At 47.8% G+C, this 24,386-nt stretch overlaps 2 protein-coding genes across 6 annotated transcripts in view; both read right to left on the bottom strand.

Moving 5' to 3' along the window:
• Positions 1-20,120, bottom strand: part of TESMIN (testis expressed metallothionein like protein) — a 43,178-nt gene extending 23,058 nt beyond the window's left edge. Inside the window, exons 1-6 of the mRNA XM_055313552.1 lie at positions 20,047-20,120; positions 17,592-18,170; positions 14,287-14,445; positions 12,063-12,183; positions 9,746-9,822; positions 6,244-6,335 (exon numbers count right to left, since the gene is read on the bottom strand). Of these exons, the coding sequence (XP_055169527.1) occupies positions 6,244-6,335; positions 9,746-9,822; positions 12,063-12,183; positions 14,287-14,445; positions 17,592-18,092 (950 nt within the window). The 5' untranslated portion in view covers positions 18,093-18,170; positions 20,047-20,120. The remainder of the gene's footprint in view (positions 1-6,243; positions 6,336-9,745; positions 9,823-12,062; positions 12,184-14,286; positions 14,446-17,591; positions 18,171-20,046) is intronic.
• A 1,189-nt stretch (positions 20,121-21,309) lies between these two features.
• Positions 21,310-24,386, bottom strand: part of CPT1A (carnitine palmitoyltransferase 1A) — a 56,948-nt gene continuing 53,871 nt past the window's right edge. For all 5 annotated transcript variants that reach the window (XM_055310081.1, XM_055310092.1, XM_055310102.1 and 2 more), the window contains one exon: positions 21,310-23,554. In XM_055310081.1, coding sequence (XP_055166056.1) covers positions 23,468-23,554 — 87 coding nt within the window. In that variant the 3' untranslated portion in view covers positions 21,310-23,467. The remainder of the gene's footprint in view (positions 23,555-24,386) is intronic.

Below are 24,386 nucleotides of genomic sequence, written 5' to 3'. Positions count from 1 at the left end.
CCTCTTTCCCACAGAGAGCACTCCTCCCCACTCTGTGAAGTTACTGCCCAGAGGTCTGGAATACCACACTTAAGTCACAGCCTACATAAAAAAATCCTGTTACAGAAATGGCTTTCACAATCAATGCTTTTATAAACTACATATGAAGCAGATCAATGTTTAAAATGTATGAAAATATTAAGACATAGGTAGCAGTGGAAAGGTAGAAGTGCACTGCTTACAAACTCTTAAATAATCAGTGAATTTTCAATAAGATAATCACAAAACATTTATCTACCTTTTTATTAAGTTTACATCAATGCCATTTTAATTGTACAGACTAATTTTATCATTTAAAAATAATTCCCAACTTCCACTGACTAATGAAACATCACAGAAAGGCCGAAGTCCATTATGTAAAAGTTTCGAGGAAACCAGGAGAGGATCTAGCAGGGGTGGCTCTAGCTTCTCTGGAAGAGGGAGAGAGGGACATGGGTGCAGAGTGAAACCCTCACAGGGACAAGCAGTAGATAATCCCCCCAGAAAGCCTGAAAACAGAAGCCAATAAAACAGTCGCTTCTAGGGAGGAGTCCAGAGAATGGGAAGAGGTGGAACAAGGTACTATTACTTTCCATTGTCATCTGGCTATCATGACTGATTTTTACCCATGTGCGTGTATCACTGTGATTTTCAAAAAATACAATAATGTGTTTCTTGCTTCATTGATGGCCAATTCATAGCAATCCCTCTGGACCTTTCTCCTACAATACTCCCAGTGAAGCAAGACCAGCACACCCCAAGAGGATGATCTTCTGTCACTGTAAGAACATGACTTGTAAAAAAAAAAAAAAAAAAAAAAAAAAAGAACATGACTTGTGGGGAGAAAAAGAGTAAAGGAAACTGAAAGCTATCTCATTATGTGATGGTGGGGCCGGCCACAGAGCATCCACTCACTCCCAACAAGGAGTCCCGGCCGAAGCTCCCCAGCACCTGCAGCACACGCACAGAAACAGTCATGTTGCCGCCAAGCACGGTCGGCCACCAAGAGACCTGGTGGTTGGCTCTGCACAGGTGGGTGAGTTTACCCACTCCTCAACCTTTCTGAAAACAACCCTTCCAGGGATCATTGGTTTCTCAGTGATTGATGCCAACAAACCGTGATGCACTGATCAGAATGCCACGTGTTCATTTCAGGTGCAAATAACATCCCCTTCCAGGGCTCATCATGCTTGAGGCCCCCAGCTTCTCAGCGTGGAGCTCCCAGGGCAGTGAGATCACGGCCAGGCGGTGTGACGTGCTGAGCGTGGGGTCGGAGGTGCAGGGTCCTGAAGCAGGACGTGAGTGCCGTAAGCCTCTTGCACACAGCACACATCATTTCCCTTGGGAAGGCGGTGCCCACGTCCCTCGGAGACAGTGCCTCCTCTGTCTGACAGCACAGGACACACTCTGAACCTCCTTTTCCTTTGTTCCAATGCTGACCCAGCCCACCTGGGATGGCAGATTCTTTCTTTAATGCATCAGTCACCTATTAATCTGGAAAACTGCTTCTGGGCAGGAAGCCATTTCCTTGGGCTTCCATTGTGGGGTCATCAGTAAGTTAAACCCTTCTTAGAGCCCCACCTGATAATCTCTACATCTTGCTCTAGGCTTCTCAGGTCATTGGGTGTCCCCAGTCCCCAGACAAGACTGCAGCTGGGCAGCTTGGTCCCCAGGCCCGCCCTGATCCTGGCTCTGTCCACTCTACACGCTACCACTTTGTCTTCCACCGCAGCGGACGTCTCCATCTGGGCCAGCCACTCTGGCTCGACAGTGTCACGCGGTCCAGGCTTTTCCCTCCGCACTCCTTCCTCCTCACCCAGAGCTGCATGTTAGTGGTCTCATGGCGCGTCCAGCGTTCAGAGAGGTGCGTGGCTGGCATTCACAGACTAAACCAGGGATAGCTCAAATGTTTTCACATGGTCAACCCTAGATTTCAGCACTGCTTTCGAAAGAAATGGATTTGTCTTTTCAGTGAACCAAGTTTCTCGGACTTCTGGCTTTGTACCCACTTGTATACCCCCCAAGTCACTATCCCATCAGCGGAGCTCCCAGTGACTTCAGCAGGAGCTCTGCAATGGAAAAACCACGTGGAGACAGGTTAGACATCAGGATGAGGATGGATTCCCCCTCCAACATGTCACCTCAAAGCCAGGCAAGCCTTCAGGGCAAAAACCGGGCAAAGCCGAGAGCAGGGCAGGTAGCATGAATACCGTCCACATGTGGCAGGGCAGGAGCAGATGTTGGATCCACCTCCCATGTCAGCCACACTGTGTGCCCATGGCCCACGTCTCTGCTGCACGACCTGCCCTACTGCCCCTGCCTGAGCCTCCTGTGAGCTGGCATCCGTGGGGCAGGATTTTTCTGAGAAAATTCAACATGAAGTGAACCCATCCACCAAACTTGTAAAAACCAGGATGTGGAAATGTCATAGTTAGGGTTCCACAAGGATGTCATGGTCAGCACCTGGCCAAGGGGCAGAGATGTAAACCAAAACCCAAGAAAGTCACACTACGGGAGGTGCAAGGCCGGGTCCTTTACTAAGTTAATGGGCCAAGATAACCCCAAGAGACCTGACCCAGGCTTGTGCAGAAGGCACGGCGTCTGGCGGCTCTGGCTGGCGGTGAGTGCTAGCACATGGCTGTCAGACCTCGGCTGTAGACTGTGCACTGCTCGCCACCGAGGCTTGTCTGGACTCTGTGCCACTTACTGACTTCTAAACAACCTTATTTCTATTTAATAATGAAGGATTTGTGATTACTTACAATTTCAGACACTGGGATTTGGTACAGTTACATGGCTTTTTAGACTTTGTGTCCCATGAACTAAGAGTTACTCTATAAAGATTAAAAAAGAGAATATTCAGATCATTACTATTTAAAAGGAGAATTAGCTAAGCATCTGGTGTTTTTGAACAAATACTGAAAACTTCAACACCAGGGAGTTATGGGTATTATTTACTGGAGCCTGATCATGAAATGGAAGTGGTGTGCATATCCACAATATGATGGATCTAGCCTGGCCAATCCCACCTGTGTGCCCACAGATACCCCAGGGAGCCGGAGGGTGGGATTCAGAACAGGACCCTATTGCTGTCCCCTCCCCAAGAAGCCTTCTGGACTTTCTTCCCTTGATCTGTTTCAACCCCTATTGTGTGGGGCCCTCACACCAAATAGCTCCTTTATTTCAACTGTTTTGTATTTTCTAAAATCTGAACTCTGACAAATAGTATAATCTCAAGAAGAGGTGAATCATCACTCTATGTTGTTCCAGCAGTGTTAGAGCTGTCCACACTCTAGAACTACCCCAACATCAAAGCAGGTTTCGAGGGAGACCTCTCTCCCAAGTGCCCTTGGGGATCAGCCCAGGAGCCATCATGAGGAAGATCAGAGGAGGAGAGACACATTAGTCCTGGATGCTAACTATGAGGGGCTGCTGTGGATTAAAAATTGGGAAAAGCTCCAAGTGCTGCTTTACAATACTGCTCACTGAGGAACTTCGAATATTAGTTATGTGAGAAGTTTAATACACTGAGGTGGAAAGGAGGGTCCTGGCGACAGGGCCCTGCTGCATCATGTGTGGCCATCTCATGCAGCAAAGCACTCTTTGAGATGATGTGAGTAGTCTTATCTCAGGCCAGGGACACAGCTTGCTCTAGGGCTTCCTACAGAAACCACAATGGTATGTGGCACACGCTTCACGTTTGCCACAGTATCTATGTGGAGCATGGAAATACTCTGAGCCGTGGTTGTAGCTAATACAAATGCCCGGAGGACAGTGTGCCAGGCAAGCCCCTTTGCCTGTACTCTGTGCACTCACCTACTCAACTACCTGGAGTCCCAACTGGGGTCCATCCTAAATCCTAGCTCAGCCCCTCATTCCCTGTGCCCTGGCACAGGTTCCTCCTGCATGGGCATGCCGGACTTAGTGGCCTCCACCCCAGCCTCACCATCAAGGCTTCTGTTAGCAACACCCCATCCCCTCCCATACTTGGTACCCAGCTCACGGAGGAGCTGCTCTTACTTTCGGAGATGCTCCCATTTTAAAGATAATGTCCCAGAAACTATATCACTGAATGCTATATTAATCTATTATTCCTTGGGTTTACTTTTCCCCTTTGTACATAGCAGAATGACGGCTTTCTGTCCCCAAGGGTGCCTCGGGGTGGCAGATCTAGCTACACTGCCCCCTGGCCCATGCACCCTGATTCAGACACAGGCTATGCAGAGGAGTGGGCTTGCACACCTACTTCATTGACCTTGCCCTCAGCCCTCAGCCCTGCCCCAAAAATGGGGCCCACAGTGGTCTGGCACTGCTGTCCAGAGCAACAAAAATTCTTTCCTTTAAAAAATGGGTGGCTCAGTGGTTGAGCACCTGTCTTCGGTTCAGGGTGTAATCTTGGGGTCCTGGGATCAAGTCCCACATCAGTTTCCCTGTAGGGAGCCTGCTTCTCCCTCTGCCTGTGTCTTTGCCTCTCTGTGTGTCCCTCATGAATAACTAAAATCTTTTAAAAAAAATGGGATGGGGCGCATGGAGACATTCCAGGAGTGACCTGCCACAACTGTGGGAGGACAGAGTATATATAGTTCAGTGAACAACCTGTATCAGGAAGATAACAATAGGCATTTCCTGAAGGATCATCAAGTGGTCAGGACTGTGATAAGTGCTTCAGGGGAATACCAAAAAATACACGTAAAAAAATTTATAGTACCAGTCCAGGAGTAATCCAGCAAATAATTTGGGACATGGAGACATATAGGATTGAAAAATTGGAGGACAGAAGATAATATATAATCAGCTGTCAAATTACTTGTCAATTTGTCATGATTGTCAATGACATAAAATTCAAAAACAATAGTTTAATATAGATGGAAGAAGCCAAACTACTTTGGAAGGAGATAGAACTTGACAACACCGGTGAGGTCACAGATACTTGCTATCCGCCACAAGGGCATTTTGGCAGCCATGACACAGAGAGACCTCGGATTGCACCGGAACTCCAAGAGCACACACTTGAAATGAAGCATTAGAAGTGCCAAATTCCCTTGAATGCTCCAGACCCGCTAAAGCACAGAGTAATGCCACACTGTTGGCCAGATGCTCCCAGATTCCGAGAAAGATAAAGGGAGTATAGTAGGGATGGTAACATCATAGGTCATGCAGGGTAACCAAAGGTGGGAGGCTGCCAGCAGGAACTACAAGTCACTATGCGGCTTCCGTTTTGCTCAGAAATGTGAAGAGCTATGATGACAGGACCGAGTACCATAACAGCGACCACACACCCTCCCCAATCTCTCATCAAGACAGTGGAGCAAGGAGAATGCTTCACACAGCCTGATCCCGTCCAACGAACTGAAAGCCATCACCTTCCCAGGTACTATGTGACAACCACCAGAAAGACAGGCTGTTCAAACCACAGCAGCAGTGAACCACGAGAGCCCCCAACACACTCCAGCGGCAATGCAGAGGGGAAGGCACTGACAGATCTAGAACTCTGCCAAGGGGTTGGTTTGGCCTTTTACACTGCCCCTAGTCATCCCTCCTCCCACTCACCAACGCCATGAGCCCAGCAGTGGCCTGGAGAGCACCTGAGCCCATGGTGAACACAACATAAACTGCGTGACCTGATTGGGATGTCTGACAACAATGGATTGTGTACCCCAAACCCACAGAGGCAGGAACAGACTGACCTCTGTAACCAACTCAAAGGCTCCATGAGTGGGATGGGCTGTTCCGTCCACTGTTAGCAGATGAATGTTCCAACCAGCTTGGTTAGTTTAATTAGTTACAATTATAGATGTGACCTTAAAATGGCAACAAAAGGCCCCAGCTAAGGGCAGCCCACAACCATGTGGACCGTGTCCTCAGCACCTGCCACTCAGTGTGGCCTGACCCATCAGGGACTAGGCCATCGTCGGTGTTAAGTGCATGCCGCAGCATTACTGATGTTGATGACTGCGAAACAGAAATAAACCATCTCAGTTTAAACTCATATGAGACCAAGACAGAGCTCTAAATGGCAGCAGACCCCTGAATCACCGACACGGGACAGTGGACAAAGTGGAAGCCCTTCCAGCGACAAACCAGACACACAGGGCGACATTGTGAGTGGTGCTGCTTAATGTAAAATATATTGTTTAGAGGTCTTCAAGGCTTACAGGTTGATTTAGAACTTAGAATAAACTCTTATATTAAAGTAAGTGACAATTGATTGCTTTTAATCCTTACCCAGCCAAAGTTATTTTGGGTTGTCCTGGAAGAGTGGATCCTGAAGGGAAAATAGACCCGTTGACTATGGACGGTAAGGCTCCATTTTCAAGCTGTGTAAAGTCAAAGACAAGCATATTTCTAATTAGTACATGTTTTAAAAGTTCCATCCAGCCAAACCCTAGGTATAGACAAAAATAACTGATGTTCTTCTGGAGGTTTACAACCCAATCACTTTACGACGTCAGGCCCCACCACCATGACAATTCCCCTCACACTGGAGTGGGCTCTGGCCCAGGCTCCTCTGCAGCAGTGGGGGAGCCTAGCCCATGGTGTCCCAGACCCTCCCGGCCACCGTGCCGGGGACGAGAGAGCCCTGCCTGTGTGGACTGGGGGCCGCAGGGTAGGGATGCAGGGCCTGGCAGCCACACACAGTCAAGCGGCTGGCCACGGACACTATAGGATAGCTTTTTCATTTTTATGACTACAAATTATGAATCAAATCCCATCACAAACTTCTGTAAACTGAAACTGTTCTTTAATTATGAGTACATTCTTGGTATGGCATAAGAGCTCTTGAGGTGCCTGGGTGACTCAACTGGTTGAGCGTCTGCCTTCAGCTCAAGTCATGATCCCAGGGTCCTGGGATCAAGCCCCACATTGGGCTCCTGGCTCAGTGGGGAGTCTGCTTCTCTCTCTGCCCCTCATCCCACTCGTGCTTGCTCTCCGTCTCAAATAAATAAAATATTTTTTAAAAATCTGAAGGCTTATCAATCATTAGTGTCTCATCTAATAAAAAAAAAACAACAACTTTGTAGTCAGTTTCAACAAGTCCAAAAGCAATGTCACAACCTCTGCCCCCTCTGTGTCCTTTGTTTTCCTGGCTCTCATTTATTTTTCTTTCTATTACTCATAGCGTGGCTCACAGAGGATATTCCCAGGAAAAGGAAAGGGTAGCAAAGTCAGGAATGACCTAATTCTTTTAAGCCTGAAGAAATGTAAAGTATTACATAAATTTAGGTTTCAACATGATTTGTATATGTCACACTTCAATACCCTATCCTGTTCACCTGGATGAACACTTGAAATTCCTCCCCTGAACACTTGAAATTTAAAAGTAAGCTTTATATAAAAAGTACAGTCTTGCAGGGGGGTGTGCACCTGGCCAGTCCAGTCGGAAGAGCATGTGACTCTTGATTTCGGGGTTTTGAGTTCGAGCCCCATGTTAGGTGTAGAGATTACTTAAAACTTAAAAAGTACAGTCCTGGAAAAACAAATATTTCATTCATCCTACTCATTTTTTTCTCTTCTGCCTCTTGTTAAATTGTGTGTTATCACTGCCTGTAGGGCTGGAAAACACTGAGAAGCCACTCTGGGTCCATGCCCTTCAGCACAAAGCCCTGTCCCTCCGGGGAGCCTCGCCCCAGGGGTCCCTCCCTTCCGTGTGGAGCTCTGCTCTCCTCACTCAATTTACAGGAGGGAAGCATTCACAAATTACTGAAACCTCCTCTTTCCCATCACCAGACACCTATCAGGCCTATGTCCCCAGTGACAGTCAAAAGCTGAGCAGTGTTTTAAAGAAGGGATTTCACAGTTCTCAGGATCGAGGCAATCCTTTGGATAAACCAACAATTTCTCCTTTCCCCTTTGCTTATTTAGCCCCAAAATAAAGCAGAGAAAAAGAGTTGTCTTAAGTATGGCATAGGTAGTAAATCTCGAGCAACTTTATCCTGGAACCCATGACCTTCTTCAGCAAAGGTTGGCCACTTAGGAGTAAAGATGTGAACTCCAAGGCAGGGTTCCTCACTCACATCACCTGGGATCTCGCAAAAACGCAGATTCTGGGTCAGCGAGTCTAAGACAGGGCCTGAGATCCTGCATTCTAATAAGTTTCCAGATGATGCCCAGGCTCCTGGTCTGTGCACCACAGTGTGAGTCGTTACATGCTTAAAAAATAGACTTTGGGGGCATCTAGTCAGCTCAGCTGGTGGAATGTGTGACTCTTGATCTCTCGGTTGTGAGTTCAAGCCCCATGTGGGGTGCAGAAATTACTTAAAAATAAAATACTTAAAAATATATATACAGAACTGGAAGTTTGGCAAGAAAGCAGCAAATGCATTCCTAAGGTGGTTGCTTCAAGGGTAAAAAGTCAGAAGCACCCGACATGAGGCCAGGAATAACAGCCAAGAAAAGATGGGGAGGTGGTGGACAGACAGGAGTTGTGGTCCAAAGGGACCTTGTGGTGTGTAAGAGCAAGTCCAAGTGGGTCTCTCTGGTTGGGGCTGACACAGTGAAGAAAGGAAGATGGTGGAGTGGAGGCAGCCAGAAGGCAGGAGGCTTGTGTGCAGCATCTGCAAGACTCTGCGTCAGGTGCTCAGGGGATCACAGCTTAGGATCTCCTGCACTGATCAATACTCTTTGCCCTCCTGGCTAACCTTATCATTTGAGAAATATTTATTTACTCACTTGACTAACATCTGACTGTTTATACCTGCTGCCCCACAACCTTCTTATCTCAAGGCTTTAAATGCCATCTACATCCATCCTTCCTCACCTTCTGTTCCCTTCCTCTTGCTCACTCCATCCCCTCCCCTGGGCCCCCTCATCACTACCTGCTGTTTTCACAGCAGGCTGACCCTGTGTTGTGCTCTTTTGCTTGCCTGGGGTGCTCTTCCATGTGACAGTCACATGGCTCACCCTCTCCTCTCTTTCAGGATTTTGCTCAACTGTCACCTTCTCAATGCAGCCAACTGTGACTGGTCCGTTTAAACCTGTATTCTGCCTTCCTCTCACAGAGCCTCTGTACCCTATGCCCATTCCCTGCTCTCCTAGCATATAATATAGTTTATGGACTAGATTTGCCTATTGTCTGTCTCCCACACTAAAACGCAAGCTGCAGGGGGTAGAGTCACGTGTTTGCTTTTGCTTTTGTTCAGGGGGATCATTCAGCATTATTAGCTCACCGATGTAGTCCAAGTGCTCCGACCAGCACCTGCCCTACTGAGCAAAAGTCACTCCATGTGAATGTCCTGTAAGTGCCAGGTTTGGTTCCAGTTCTCAGTTTACAGAGACAAACTAGACTCATGAGATCTCTACTCCTGTGGATGCAGGCAAACGAACAAACCAAAACACGCAGAAATGCTGGGCAGAGCCTCAAAAAGGTGCTGTGACCATTGAAGAAGGCTCTACACCAAATGGGAGATTTATGCTGGTGGATAGACAGCAGGGCCGCAGAGGTCAAGTTCAGCAGGGAGGCAGAAAGGTGGTCTGGAGGCTGTGGGGAAGGGCGAGGCGGCCCCACACGGCAGGCCCAGAACTTGTCTGCAATCATTCCATTCCCTCCCAACACCCAGCGTCTGACTCCGTGGGGAAGCTACTGAATACTTGGTAAAGGTTTTACCATTGATTTTAAAACAGGATAAATTATGTTTCCTGAGTAATTCCAACTTCAACAATTGAAATTTTAAGAGAAAATAATGCCCAATTGTACTTTTTTTTTTTTTTTATTAAAACAATGACTCACTTGTTGTGTAATGAGATTTAATTTTGCTGGTACTGGCAAAAATCTTCCTACTAAAGTAGTCATTGGTTTAGGGACATCTGTAAGGAAGACAATTAAAATTAATTGATAACATATATTGTTCCTTTTCTGCTTGCACATGGAAGTACAAACATGATCATGTATCAGGGATTTATCATGTGCAAAATAATTTAAACATATCCTGATCCTATTTGTTTTTTTATTCTGTAAAACCTTTTGAGTCATGTATTCTTTTTTTTTTTTTTTTAGTTATTACCACCCTTTTTTCTTGGCCATAAAACTGCTTAACTTAAGCTTCTAGGGATAGCCTACTATACTAAAAACAAAACTGTTGCCAGGTGTCCAGGTTTCCAAACTGTATGACTGTGTCTGGGTGCCTGCAGGCGCATCAGTGAACTCACCCCAGGGTCATGGTCACACTGTCAAGGAAAGCACAGCGACATCTGTTGGACACCATGTGAACTACTTTCAATTTATGTGCATTCTTTTTTTCAAATGGTTACTAACATACTAGGAGGTAAATACTTATTGGGCTATTTGGACCCAAAAATATTTAACTGCTGGAACTGATTGATATTTGGTCTAAGGGTGCAGTGAAAAACATTCCTGAGATATGCAGGGCCTTGCAAACTTCCATGTTCAAGGAGTCCAAGCTGAGGAAGAAATGTATCTTAGTGTTTCAAATCCCTTACCAGCTGAACACACTTCCTGCTCCATGCTTATGCATCCTTTGAGTGATGTTACCTTGAGACTTCAGTAACAGGATGCATTTATTTTATGCTGGTATTTCATATGTACCTAGTGGGGGGGTATGATTCTATGACAAGGAAGGAGATTTAGAGAACATTGTATAAACTCTCTCCTTCTGTGGACCTAAAGGCATGAGGATTTTGTCATGTTCCAGAAGGAAGGGAATTAGGAAAGAAGCCTTCTCTGCCTGTGCAGAGGATCTGATGCCACTCTGACCTACAGGGACTGGAGCCAGAAAATCCATGGTGGGACTGGACCAAGGTCTCCTGGAAGACAAAGCTCCAATCCCGATTCTGCATCACAGGAAAGTAAAGCCTTGAAGGCATGTTATGGTCCTGAATAAAGAGACTATCAGGATGGGGTAGGAGTTACAATATTTCCTATAGCCCTGAACTCCAAAGTTCCACTGAAATGACATCTGTATTTAATATTGATCTAAATTATAGGCAAGTACAGCATGGCGAACATAGTCAATAATACTGTATCAACTTTGTGTGGCAACAGATGGTAAGACTTACTGCGCTGGTTCAGTTCCCAATGTATACAAACGTCAATCCACTGTTGTACACATAAAACTAATATAATGTGGTAGGTTAATTATACTTCAACAAAAAGTAAAACAAAAATAAATCATTGGTAAGGTCAGCAAAATATCTGATAATTAAAATATTCTGATTAACTCAAGATGTAGAATTACATGATTATGTATATAATCCATATAGAGATGTTAGTTTTCAAGAATTAGGGTCTAACTTTTGCAAACACAATCCTAAACTTATGCTATTTATTCTTTCATTTATCATTTATAAGTAATTTGAGGATAATTATGTACTTATAGGTCATGTATTATTATGCCTGTTTAAGGATGTTTCTGAGTGAATGGCAGAGAAAATCAGCATTTGATATACTTATTTCAAAGTCATGGTGATTAAAGCATAATCATCGTTCTCACTGATTATATGAAAATGTTTCCATTTGAATGTATATAGTTTAAACCACACCTGAGGGGCGCCTGGGTGACTCAGTGGTTGAGCAGCTGCCTTTGGCTCAGGTCATGATTCCGGGATCCAGTCCCACATCAGGCTTCCTACATGGAGCCTGCTTCTCCCTTTGCCTATGTCTCTGCCTCTCTCTGTGTCTCTCATGAGTAAATAAATAAAATCTTGACAAAAGAACAAACAAAAAACCACACCTGAACCATTAACCCCCACCCCCCACCCAATCCAGGAAAGGCTGATATTTCAACCCCAGTCCCTTCTAGGCATATCCACTTGTTGGTAAAAGGAATCATTTGTTAGGATCACAAGGCTCTCTGCAGCTAGGGGAAGCACAGGGTAACTATTCAAGAACACAATGTACATAGATTAGTCTATAAAGATTTTTGTTTCTATTCTTAGTTCACTCATAAGGGCTCTGAGGTTTGCCAAATTGCCTTTTTAATAACCTAACTGCCTATTTACTTTTACTCTATAGACAAAGCCAAACATATTCACTTACCAACTTACATATCAAATATGACATTATTTTTTTTAATCAATGTACTCTGTACCTGACTGTAGATAATTATTTTGGTCTTGATACTGAGGAACCAAATGAAGTGCTTTTAGTTCTCTTGTCCCAGAATTGTCTAGACACAGCATTTGTGTACCCCCTTTCAACTGACATATCACCTAAAATGAAAAATAATGATCAGGTTTCATTTTAAAAAGATATCCAGTAATATGAACCTAAATAAACTTAAATCTGAGAAAATAACTTTAATCCAGAATTTAAGTTTTAATGGAAAAAAATAGCAAGATGAAGAACTGTTTTCCATTTCTTACTCTACTCTTACTCCATGTCTCACAGGGCAAAAATCCCCCAGGAAGTGCTTTGTGAGATGTGTTCAGTGTGTGAATACAAGTTCCTGCTCATACCTTCCTCTACAGGTTGCTGCCCAAGGAGATTTAGGGTAAGGATGGGGTGACTATGCACCAAAGCTTCCTTTGCCATCCTTATATTCCACCATCTGTGTGAATGAAGAGTACGTGGATCTGCCCAACCCCAGTCCCATTAGTTAACTATAAGAAAGACTGTTAACTGTAAGAAAGACTTCATCCTCGACACCATCCCTAGAACTGGTCACATACTCAGAATAATCTTTTATTTTACGTTACTCTTTCCTGCTATGTATTATTATTTTACATGTGGTTTTTTTTTAATGTCCATTTATTTTATTTCCTACAAGTACAGTTTAGAAAGGTTAATCCAAGAACTGGAAGATTCTAAGAAGCCATATCAGTTTTCCTGGGCCTGACTGGCTTTCTCAGATCACCTAGTTGGATTCTGAGCATAAATAAATCCTTAGTGAGCCAGGTGAGTCCGTCAGTCAAAGACACAGGTCAAGCAAAGCCCCCCTGGGTGCCATCTCATCCAAGGCAGTGAGGTGTGAATATGAAGGCAAGAGAAGTCATGGTTTCTGCCCACACACAGCTTCTAATTCTGATGGTAAAGCCACAGATACCCAAAGAAGCTGTGGTCTCTGACTTCAGGTTGCCTTAGGGTTTCCCAGACAGGAAAACCCAAATAAGCATAAAGGATCGATGTTAGCAGAATAACACACGTAGAGACTATGTTAACAAAGTGCTGATCACTGGGTAAAACTTTAGATCACCCTGACATTGGATAAGAGGCCAGTATTCGTGTTTGGTTGGCATTTTATTTGTATTTAGAACACAAAGCTATAGCCACACACATACCTACACATGCACACACACACATGCACAAAGCTATAGCCACACACATACACACATGCACACACACACGTGCACAAGAGCAGGCTCTCCTGGGCTCTGCCTGGGCGTCCCCCACCCTACCCCCTGCCCCAAGAGCGAGCGCACGCTACTCAGTACTCTGCTATAACTGGAAAAGTTCTCATCCTGTTCACCTGGTCCAGGTATCCTGGAAAAGCTCTGCTCTCGGAACCCATGCACCTGAGCAGAACCAGACAGAGCGGCAGGTACTGGCATATGCCACAGTTGAGCCAAAGTCTGTGATGAGCTCATTTTCAAATATTTCCTAAAGTACATGCCTTACAGCCTAGGCTACCTTTCTTGGAATAACGAGCTACCAAGGAAAAGGCAATCTCTGGTTCTTTGGACTCTGCCAGAGGACAGATGGGGCCCGATCCTCTAGGCCCCTCCTTCCCAGTCCTCACCATACTCGGACCAGAAGCTCCAGATACACCACTTACAAGCAGGCCAGGTAGAATCTCTGTTTTCTTATCTATGAAACGTAGATTAAAATAATGTCTAGGCTATAGTACTGATGGGAGGATTACATGAAAACACAAACATGCCAAACAATCACATGAACCACATGTGTAATAGACTATCTCAAGCGAGTGTCACTTGGTATAATCAGGAATTTGAGGGCAGATGGGACAGGAAGCAGCCCCATCTGCCAAACCATGCAGTTCTGCAGGCTGCCCCACCCCTGGGCCCACCCCAGTCTGCACTGCCAAGGGGACTTGTTACTCTCCTCGGCAAGTACAGCAATGTCCTAATCTTTGTTTGGTTTGTTAATACCTGAGAAATGAGAATTTCAGAAGTGAACAGAGCATTGGGAAGGCCCCAATTACATTCTGCTTTTGATGGATGCAACCAAAAATGTGGACTCAAGTAAATAGGATGAAAACCAGTGGCCAAAATCAACAATTCCTATCGTCTTAGCAATGATCAGAGTCAAATATTTAAGATAATGTTAGCGAGACACGTTTTCTTGGGCATCATTACCATTGGGTTAGAGTCTTTCTTGTGAGAACAGCCAGAGGTGTCTTCTGCTTCTTGTGATGAGGGGAACTTGCAACAGGATTCAGGGCCAAGAGGGTTCTGAAAAGCTGCTTCCTCCGGATTGTTACTTATAATTGTACCACCTGCTTCCTTTATTTCCACCTAAAAAAAGCAATTGTTATTTTAGAAACCACACTGTGGACCTGGGCTTCACAGCTGCAAACTAGAGAAAATTCTGTGTAGAAGTTATGTTTTTATTTTTTTTAAAGATTTATTTATTTATTTATTTATTTATTTATTTATTTATTTATTTATTTATTTATTTATGAAAGACACAGAGAGGCAGAGACACAGGAGGAGGGAGAAGCAGGCTCCATGCCGGGAGCCCGTGGGACTTGATCCCGAGACTCCAGGACTGCCCTGGGCCAAAGGCAGGTGCCAAACCACTTGAGCCACCCAGGGATCCCCAAAGTTATGTTTTTAAAGTAAAGAGCGGAAAGCCTCGGTGGCTCAGCGGTTTAGTGCTGCCTTCAGTCCAGGGCGTGATCCTGGAGACCCGGGAACGAGTCCCGCGTCGGGTTCCCTGCATGGAGCCTGCTTCTCTCTCTGCCTCTCTCTCTGTGTCTCTCATGAGTAAATAAATAAAATCTAAAAAAAAAAAAAAAAAAAGTAAATAGCATCCTTACCTTTACTTCTTTTCTATTATTCACCCTGGAGGGGGCAGGGGGGAGGAACACAACAAGGGCGGTGATAAGTCATCTGCTCAGACTCTCCAGAAACTAAGGACCCTGAGAACCAAAGCTACCTGTCTACAAAGTGCGAAGGTGTGATTTTTTGATGTGGTGCTCATGCTGTCTCAAACACACTGTGTAAGGAACTAAGAAGATGTCCCAGTTGCCTTGGTGCCTCTCAAGCTACTCAACAGCCCTCCACTCTAGAGGAGCTGGCAGCCTTGTGGGACCTTCCCCCAAGTGGCCTCAAATGTGGATCCTTTCTCACCATTCTTAGAGCATGCTCATTAAGTTGTATTAAATGTTCCAAATGATTGTTTTGGTTTTTTCTCAAGAAGCCTACAATACCGGCAGATGTTTCAGTGATACTGATAATGTATTTACAGCAAAACTTAAATTACATAGTAGCGCTTTCCTGACTGAGTGGCAGGATGATAACTAATAAGAAATGCTGAGGGCAAGGAGAGTTGCCAACTCTGTCTCTAAGCCATCTTCTCCAACAACAGCCAACTCAGTGACGCACAGTGAAATCAGCAGAGGGTGAAATGCCAGTGATAGTACTGAAAATTAATGGAATTTAAAAACGAAAGACTCGGTGGTTAAAAAAAAATTACCATCAGATTTGAGCGTTCCAAAATTGTGAGGATTTCTTCTAAAGTTTGCTAAGAATATGAGGAGGATTGGGAACAGTATCCAACCCACACTTTGCATTGTCCCTGCCTTCCTGAACCTGCCCAGAGTGCCCGTTTGCAGAGTACAGGAGAGCCAGGTCCTGGGGTCCTTCCAAGAAGACAGTGATTGTAGGGTTGCATTCTGCAGACCTCGTATAAAATCCCAGCTCAGGTAACAATGTTTCTAAGGTATAGTTATGGCTGTGAATATGGAGATGTGGAACAGTGAGATTGGCAACCCACACAGGTAATAATTACTGGTAGGTTCCTTAGCACAGCAGACTAGCAGGAAGGTATACATCTTTAAAAAGGGGAAGGTTTAGCTGTATTTCAAGTTATGGTTTTATTTTGATAATTCAAATTTTATAGAAAAGAGAAAATTTTAAATTTTATTCTGCTTTCTGCTTTGAGGAACTTACCAGGCACACGCCATCTGAGTTTATTACATCTAATTTACCTCTCTGTAACTAACAAGTACTTACATAGTAAATTTATCAACTCAGCCGCATGCAACTATGATCCAAACTACTTATACTCAGCAAAGTCCCATTTTTACAGAAGAGATAGAAATAAAGGTCAACGTGGGAATGAATTTCTAGAAAAAGGAAATTAGCAATTCATTCTCAGTATTTACTAAAAAATAATCCCATTCTGTTTAAATGATAAACATGCTCATGCTGTATCTTTTTCATTTTACTACCTAACTAGGAAATAGGCAATAAAATATTTAAAAAGCAAATAAATATCCAAATACCCTCTCCTCTATTTTGTTAACTGCACATTCTGTTAAAATTGGATTACATTAAAAGAGAATTTTATGATTTTGACATAAGCTAGTTCCATTCCTGTTCTGGTGAATTCTCACTGGGTCCACTCTGTACAGGAAGGCAGCCATACTAAGCCCAACAGGCAAGAGGTGCCAAGAACCCAAGTCTGGCCTGGAAGCAAAGTGGAGTGGGGGCCATTTCAAGCCATTTGAAAAAGATTCAAGGAAGACCTCTATCGTGGGTGAAGGCTGGTAGGACTGGGTGAGCTCTAGGGTTCCTCTATGTCAAACTGCGAGGGTGGTTGAAGTCCAGCCTCTTCTCTCCATCTTTACTTTACACTAAAGAGCAGTGATTGCATGAAAGGAGAACCAGAAAGGCAGAAATTTCAGCTCCCGCAGCTCTGGCTGATTCCTGAAGTCAGGCTACAGTCATCCAACACCAACTCCAAAGTGCTCTGTGGAGGTTTAACTTAATACTACAATGATTTTGTGGCTAAGTAATCTAGGTTTTCAAACCAGGCCCCCTTAGAGGGCCAATACACATATCCTTGGGATCGTTTCCTTTAAAAATTGATTTGTTTAGTTTCAGCAAGAACAAAGCAGAAAATCACCAGTGATGACAGCTAAAGACACTAGTTAGGGTAGAATTAGCAGGAATTCACATAGACTCTGATTTATATTACATATGGTTAAGGAACAATCCCTTATTAGCAGAGAGAAGCTCTCATGTCTTGATTTCACGAAAACACAATTGCATTGCATTTTTTCCCCCAGACACTAGTGACTGGGGAACACAAATGAGGCTTCTTTCCTAAACCCAGTGATAGCAACAGGCCCAGGGCCACACACTTCTAGCTGCTTCCCTCTTCTGCTGCATGCTCTCTGCAGTGTTAGGCTACTTTGAACCAGTTGCCCAGGACCTCATCTCCTGCAGGGACAATGGCTTGGCGGGGGTAGCCAACACCAGGCTTACAAAGGGAGGTGCTCAGCTGGAATGAGTGCATCCAACCAGGGATGCTAGTGATGCCTGGAAAGGCTGGAGAGGGGAATCTTGGCCCGAGCCAGCGGTCTCACTTCTCTATCTTGGGGGGGGGGGGGGGGGGACCGAGGTCGTGGGCCTACTTGCCACATGAATCTTACTGGAATCACCCGGACACCAGGGTGGGCAGCTCCTTCCCGGGCCCAGGCGCCCAGCGGCACCACAGCAGGACTCCTATGCGGTGCCAGCAGGGAGGACAGGAAGTGCACGTTGTAGGGCTGTGACAGTGGTGGCAGTGGCTGCAGCGGCTGCGGGGCCACAGGCAGCACGGCGTCCTCCAGTGGGGGGAGCTCGGGGAGACTTGGGTATTCTGCCAGCATCTCTTCTTCGTCGTTGTCCTCCACCACCAGCTCCACTTTGACTTGACTCTCACAGTCCCCGTGAAGCGGGGGGTTGAACACGTGCAGGAGGGGCTCTTTGGGGTCAGCAGAGCTCAGATAGGCATCCTTAAACACGTGGAACTCGTCCTCCTCGTGCTTCACCACTACCGGGGGCTTCAGGGTCAGGTTTTCAGAAACAAACGGATTCTCTGCACTGAAAAGGTCTGTCACCATCTCCTCCTCCGGACTGGACATCCTGCTAAGCAGAGGAGCCTCCTCCATGTCCACTGCCAGGACCTCGGGCCGGGCATCGCCCTACACCCCTAGCCACCAGATTCCTTCCGGCCTGGAACGGAGCACCTGCGAGGATGCGACCAGGTGAGGCGGGCGGTCCCGCCCCACCGCCCGCCCCGGAATCCCCAGGGGGTCTCTCCATCCCAAGGGCCAGGGAGGGTCTCACTGGGGGAGGGGGTAGTGTCCCTCCATCCTGAGGGGTGGACCTGGGAGAGGGGGTCCCTCCATCACGAGGGGCAGACCGGGGAGAGGGTCCCTCCATCCCGAGGGGCAGACAGGGAGAGGGGGTCCCTTCATTCCAAGGGACGGAGCGGGGAGAGGGGGTCCCTCCATCCCGAGGGGCGGACCGGGCAGGGGTCCCTCCATCCCGAGGGGCGGACCTGGGAGAGGGGGTCCCTCATCCCGAGGGACGGACCGGGGAGAGGGGGTCCCTCCATCCCGAGGGGCGGACCGGGGAGAGGGTCCCTCCATCCCGAGGGACGGACTGGGGAGAGGGGGTCCCTCTATTCCAAGGAGCGGACCGGGCGGGGGTCCCTCCATCCCGAGGGGCGGACCGGGCAGGGGTCCCTCCATCCCGAGGGACGGACCTGGGAGAGGGGGTCCCTCCATCCCGAGGGGCGGACCGGGCGGGGGTCCCTCCATCCCGAGGGACGGACTGGGGAGAGGGGGTCCCTCTATCCCAAGGAGTGGACCGGGCAGGGGTCCCTCCATCCCGAGGGACGGACCTGGGAGAGGGGGTCCCTCCATCCCGAGGGGCGGACCGGGAGGGGTCCCTCCATCCCGAGGGACGGACCTGGGAGAGGGGGGTCCCTCCATCCCGAGGGGCGGACCGGGCGGGGGTCCCTCCATCCCGAGGGGCGGACCGGGGAGAGGGTCCCTCCATCCCGAGGGGCGGACCGGGGAGAGGGTCCCTCCATCCCGAGGGACGGAGCGGGGAGAGGGTCCCTCCATCCCGAGGGGCAGACAGGGAGAGGGGGTCCCTTCATTCCAAGGGACGGAGCGGGGAGAGGGGGTCCCTCCATCCCGAGGGGCGGACCGGGCAGGGGTCCCTCCATCCCGAGGGGCGGACCTGGGAGAGGGGGTCCCTCCATCCCGAGGGGCGGACCGGGGAGAGGGTCCCTCCATCCCGAGGGGCTGACCGGGCGGGGGTCCCTCCATCCCGAGGGGCGGACCTGGGAGAGGGGGTCCCTCCATCCCGAGGGGCGGACCGGGGAGAGGGTCCCTCCATCCCGAGGGACGGACTGGGGAGAGGGGGTCCCTCTATCCCAAGGAGCGGACCGGGCGGGGGTCCCTCCATCCCGAGGGGCGGACCGGGCAGGGGTCCCTCCATCCCGAGGGGCGGACCTGGGAGAGGGGGTCCCTCATCCCGAGGGACGGACCGGGGAGAGGGGGTCCCTCATCCCGAGGGACGGACCGGGGAGAGGGGGTCCCTCCATCCCGAGGGACGGACTGGGGAGAGGGGGTCCCTCTATCCCAAGGAGCGGACCGGGCGGGGGTCCCTCCATCCCGAGGGGCGGACCGGGCAGGGGTCCCTCCATCCCGAGGGGCGGACCGGGGAGAGGGGGTCCCTCATCCCGAGGGACGGACCGGGGAGAGGGGGTCCCTCTATCCCAAGGAGCGGACCGGGCGGGGGTCCCTCCATCCCGAGGGGCGGACCGGGCAGGGGTCCCTCCATCCCGAGGGGCGGACCGGGGAGAGGGGGTCCCTCATCCCGAGGGACGGACCGGGGAGAGGGGGTCCCTCCATCCCGAGGGACGGACTGGGGAGAGGGGGTCCCTCTACCCCAAGGAGCGGACCGGGCGGGGGTCCCTCCATCCCGAGGAGCCTACCGGGAACCCACTTTCCCTCCCGGCCTGCAGACCACTAGGCCGGGCCCGGGGCCCAGGGGCAGACCCGACGGCGGCCGAGGGGCGCGGGCTCAGGCCTCCCCCGGGGGACGCACCTGGGCCGCGGGGCTGCTGCGGCGCGGAGCGAGGAAGCGGAGCGGGGCGGGGTGATCCGGCTGGAGCCGGCCCGCACGTGCCCGCGGCCGTTGGCGGTTGAGGGCGGGGCACCGGGGGGCGGGGCCGCGCGGGGGCGGGGCCTCGGGGGCGGGGGCGGGGCTCGCAGGGCCGGGGGCCGGGGGCCGGGCTGTAGGGGAAGGGCCAGGAAGGAGGTTCCTAGGGCCTGGGCTCTAGGTTCCCTTGAGGAAACCTAGGCGCCCAGACCAGCCTCACTTCTTCAGATCAAAATTAGCATATTCATTGCATTGAATAATAACTCTATTGAGATATTGAAATGCTACAGATAGAGCTGAAGATCCCTTAAGCACTGTGCCACTCCCAGTGGTGCTGCCCGCCAAAGGAGACACTTTCGTCAGTTGGGGATCTTTCCAGGCGTTTCCAGGGCCTCACAGGGCCGATGGCCTCACTTATTTTAGGGCTGAAATAATCGCATCATGGTTAAAGTCCGTTGAGTTCAGGGCAGGGCTGAGAACACAGTTTGGGCTTCCCAAACTAAAGGCAGCTGAAATAAACTGAAGAGCCCTCGTTAAAAAACAAAAAACAATCTGACGCTTGAATAGCATGAGCAAGACCATACCATTCACATATTTTTACAGAGCAGTTCCCATGCATGAAGCATGCACAGCTCTCCAGTGTGAGTCACAAGCCAGCCAGACTCGAAGGCCCAGCACCTCCTCAACACTCCTAGATGCTCTTCAGCTCTGCTGGATCAGCCAAAGCCGGCTGTCTTGTTACTCAGACCTCCACTCAAATCCTCCTTTCTCAGCCAGCTACCTCTGTCCACACATGTTCCTCTCATCTGCCTCAGGACACGGAAGATCCTCTGAATGGCTGTCTTGGTTCTCTCCTCCCACTGGATTCGATCTCCACTGTAACCAGAACTGGGGTCCCCATTGTACCGAGCAGAGCTTAGCACACAGCAGGTGCTCAATAAAGACTATTTAGAAAGGTAATGTTGTGCATCCACTTAACAGATATTTGAGTACCTACTACGTGTTGGACACTGTTCCAGGCACAGGGACAGGGAGCAAAAGCATAAACGTAGAGTGGAAACCACAGCCCAACTCCGCAGCTTCCCCTCTAAGCCAGGTCACTCTGCCCAGGCCAGGCCATCTGTGCAAACCTCCTGTAGTCTCTCACCTTTGTCTCCAGCATCAGCACTACCTCCTTATTCACATAACAAAAGAGCCAGAAACAAAAACTGGGATTAATGTTTTATTAATGATAACATTCATACTGCAGTTCTTAGATTTACATCCAAAAGAGCATATTGTATCTACATGCAGTGGACAGCCCAAGATAACAAATTCAAACCACAGCTCTTTAAGACTATGGCTTATTCCAAATTAAATTAAATACATAATACTCTTCCCTCTTCTTTTCAACATGTACAATAAAAACCCACTCTTCCTTCTTTTAGGAAATATAAAATTGCATTGATAACTGCACTGGTTAACAACAATTAATTACATTTGAAATATTTAAACCTGAGAAACAAGCCCAAATATGTTTGAGTGCTACACGTCAACGTTTGAATTCACATGTGAACACTAAGGTCAGTGGTCAATAGCACAGGATTGACGTGGCTCCGACAGGGACTGATCCAGCTTTGACTGGAAGCCACGTCTGCCCTGGGGCAGAGTGGGCTCCACCCCCCACAACCTCCTTAACTGTGAACCACAGATGAATGGGGGCTGGGGGGTGTTGATACCATAGTTGTTGGTTTTCATTTTAGCTTTTTTGTCTGTTTTCATTCCTTCTTGCTTTTAAGAGAAAAAAAAATCTTTGGCCCATTTAGGTGGGATTTTTACCTGACAACATATATGGAAATAAAACACATGTGCTCTGCAGCAAGCGCCCCTCTCTCTTCCAACAGTCCAGCCTGGTCATTGTATCACTGGAGTGCACGACCCCATCAGAACAAAGTGGTCAGAAAAATAAATACACAGTTTTAAAAATGGACAGCTAAGCTTGTCATTACAGCCCAGAGGCAGTGGTGGGTCTTTTCATTCCATGATGCTTTATTTTTACATTAAATACTGAAGACAATTCAGTGCATAATTGCTTTTTGGTCACTCACTTTCAATAAAGGCACACCCATCTAAAGGGCAGACTGTGTTCAACCTAGCACCTGTCACCCACAGCATCTTCATCAGTCACCGAGATGACGTGGCCTACCATGTCCATCTACCTCCATCTCTTCTGGGAAGGAACGTGGTTCTCTCTTGCCAGGTGGGACTGGGAAGCACTCCCAGGGCCTGCTGGCACTGCACTCTCCTGACCATTCTGAGGTTATTTCTATTTCTCAAGCTTTGTTCCTTCGTCAGTGGTAAACGTCATGCCCTCCTTGCTGTCAGAATGGATAAGCAACAGTCCTGAGGCACAGCTTACCCTTCATTCTGCAGCAACTGCTCCAGAGCTCCAGACACCTCACATTTAACCACAGCATCCCTTGCTCCCCATTTCTCACACACATACATGTGTGTATACACACACACACACACACACACACACACACACTTTTCTTTTGTTGCTTAATGATATGAAGAAGGTGGTCTGACCTCAGGAGGGAACTGGTCTTTCTAGGGGGAAGGAAACCATAGGAAACACTTTTTCAGGTCACCCACTCCATAAACTTCGAAGGGAGTAAGACACTCATGATTCTACCTGCAGACCCGACACAGTAAATCTTCCCCACGGTCTCCCTTTCACTTAGGGCCTTGCATTGTTAAGGCACTGGGTTTTGACAACTTGCTCAGTCAGTAAAACTAAACATGTGTGGCATACTACTTGCTTCAAGCACGGAGAGGCAAATGAGGACAGGGTTACCCACAGCAACAAAAACTGTTTCCAAAAGCACAGCGTTTCAGTTAGTGCATTATATACGCATCAGCTACGAAAGGTCCCCATCTCCAAAGCTCAGATGCTTTCCTCTCTGAACAAAACAAGCTCCGGTTAAAGTAAATGCCCGTTTAAGTACCAGGTATTTGGTCACCACCAAGGAAACGTGCCACTTGCATTTCCAATGTGTGAAGTCACAACCCCACTACTCCCTTAATTAGCTCAATCATATTTTCGTCCTCAGGAAGCCCAGGAAGATGCAAAAGCTTTCGGGGTTGGGGGGGAGGGGATTTTATCAAACTTTCTCAAAGTCAGGACTTGCCAGGAAGTAGTGGAGTTTTACTTCACATGGTAGAGACCTACTGTTCTGTACAAAGAAAAACATCAAACCCTTGGAAGGAAAACTTCTGAGTTTTGTAGAGCAATTTTTCATCCTGAACTACGATCAGGATCCACAGCTATTTTTCATTTGGTTTTTATCCGAAGAGCTCGTTTTCCTTCACGGCGGCTCTAATGGAATTACTTTTTGGAGTTGGAGCTGAACCCAAATAAACTGATGATGTCACTCATGGCCTGTTTCAGGTACTTCCCGAAGCGATGCGAGTCCTTTCATTTAAAAACAAAAACAAAAAAAACCACAAAACACATGTTATGACCTGGAAATCTCCACACTTGAGCTTTTCTCTACTTATAACCTGATGCAAAGAACAAACATTCCTTTTTGCCAGTGCTCTGAGCTTTGACCTAACAGCTTCATTGTGAATTTCCAGTTTCCGGAGAAATGCTGCGGGTTCCCAGAGATAATCATTTATATATGTTTGTGTGGGTGTGGTCTTGATGTAAGGCCTCCCCTAAGGTCAATGCATTACATAAAGCACAATAAATAGGGGCGCCTCAGTGGTTGAGTGTCTGCCTTTGGCTCAGGTTGTGATCCTGGGGTCCTGGGATTGAGTCCTGCATGAGGCTCTATCTGGGGAGCCTTCTCCCTCTGCCTGTGTCTCTGCCTCTGTGTTTCTCATGAATAAATAAGTAAAATCTTAAAGAAAAAAAAACACAATAAATGGATTCCAATCCTCTCTGCTAACAGTGAACCTGGCAATGCTTTCAGGTAGTATACAATGTAGAAAGGCAGAAGAGAAACAAGAATTAAGCGTGCCATGCAAGGAAAGAGGTTCCACACCCAGAGAACACCAAAGACCGTCCTTCATCTTATATGGTATGTCTCTCCATGTGCACACTGACCACAGTCCACCCTCCAACATTAGAGTCTGAGAGTTACATGAGCACTCCAACATTGAGATTTAAAACCATTCCTATGGGCAAAAACAAATATTTGCAACCAAATAAGATGATTTCTTTAAAACTAGGTTAGAGAGGGGCGGCCAGGGGGCTCAGTCAGTTAAGCATCTGCCTTTGGCTCAGGTCATGATCTCAGGGT

This window comes from Nyctereutes procyonoides, unplaced genomic scaffold (genome assembly GCF_905146905.1).
Source record: "Nyctereutes procyonoides isolate TBG_1078 unplaced genomic scaffold, NYPRO_anot_genome, whole genome shotgun sequence".
Classification (NCBI taxonomy): domain Eukaryota; kingdom Metazoa; phylum Chordata; class Mammalia; order Carnivora; family Canidae; genus Nyctereutes; species Nyctereutes procyonoides.
This window is presented reverse-complemented; position numbering and strand designations above follow the sequence as displayed.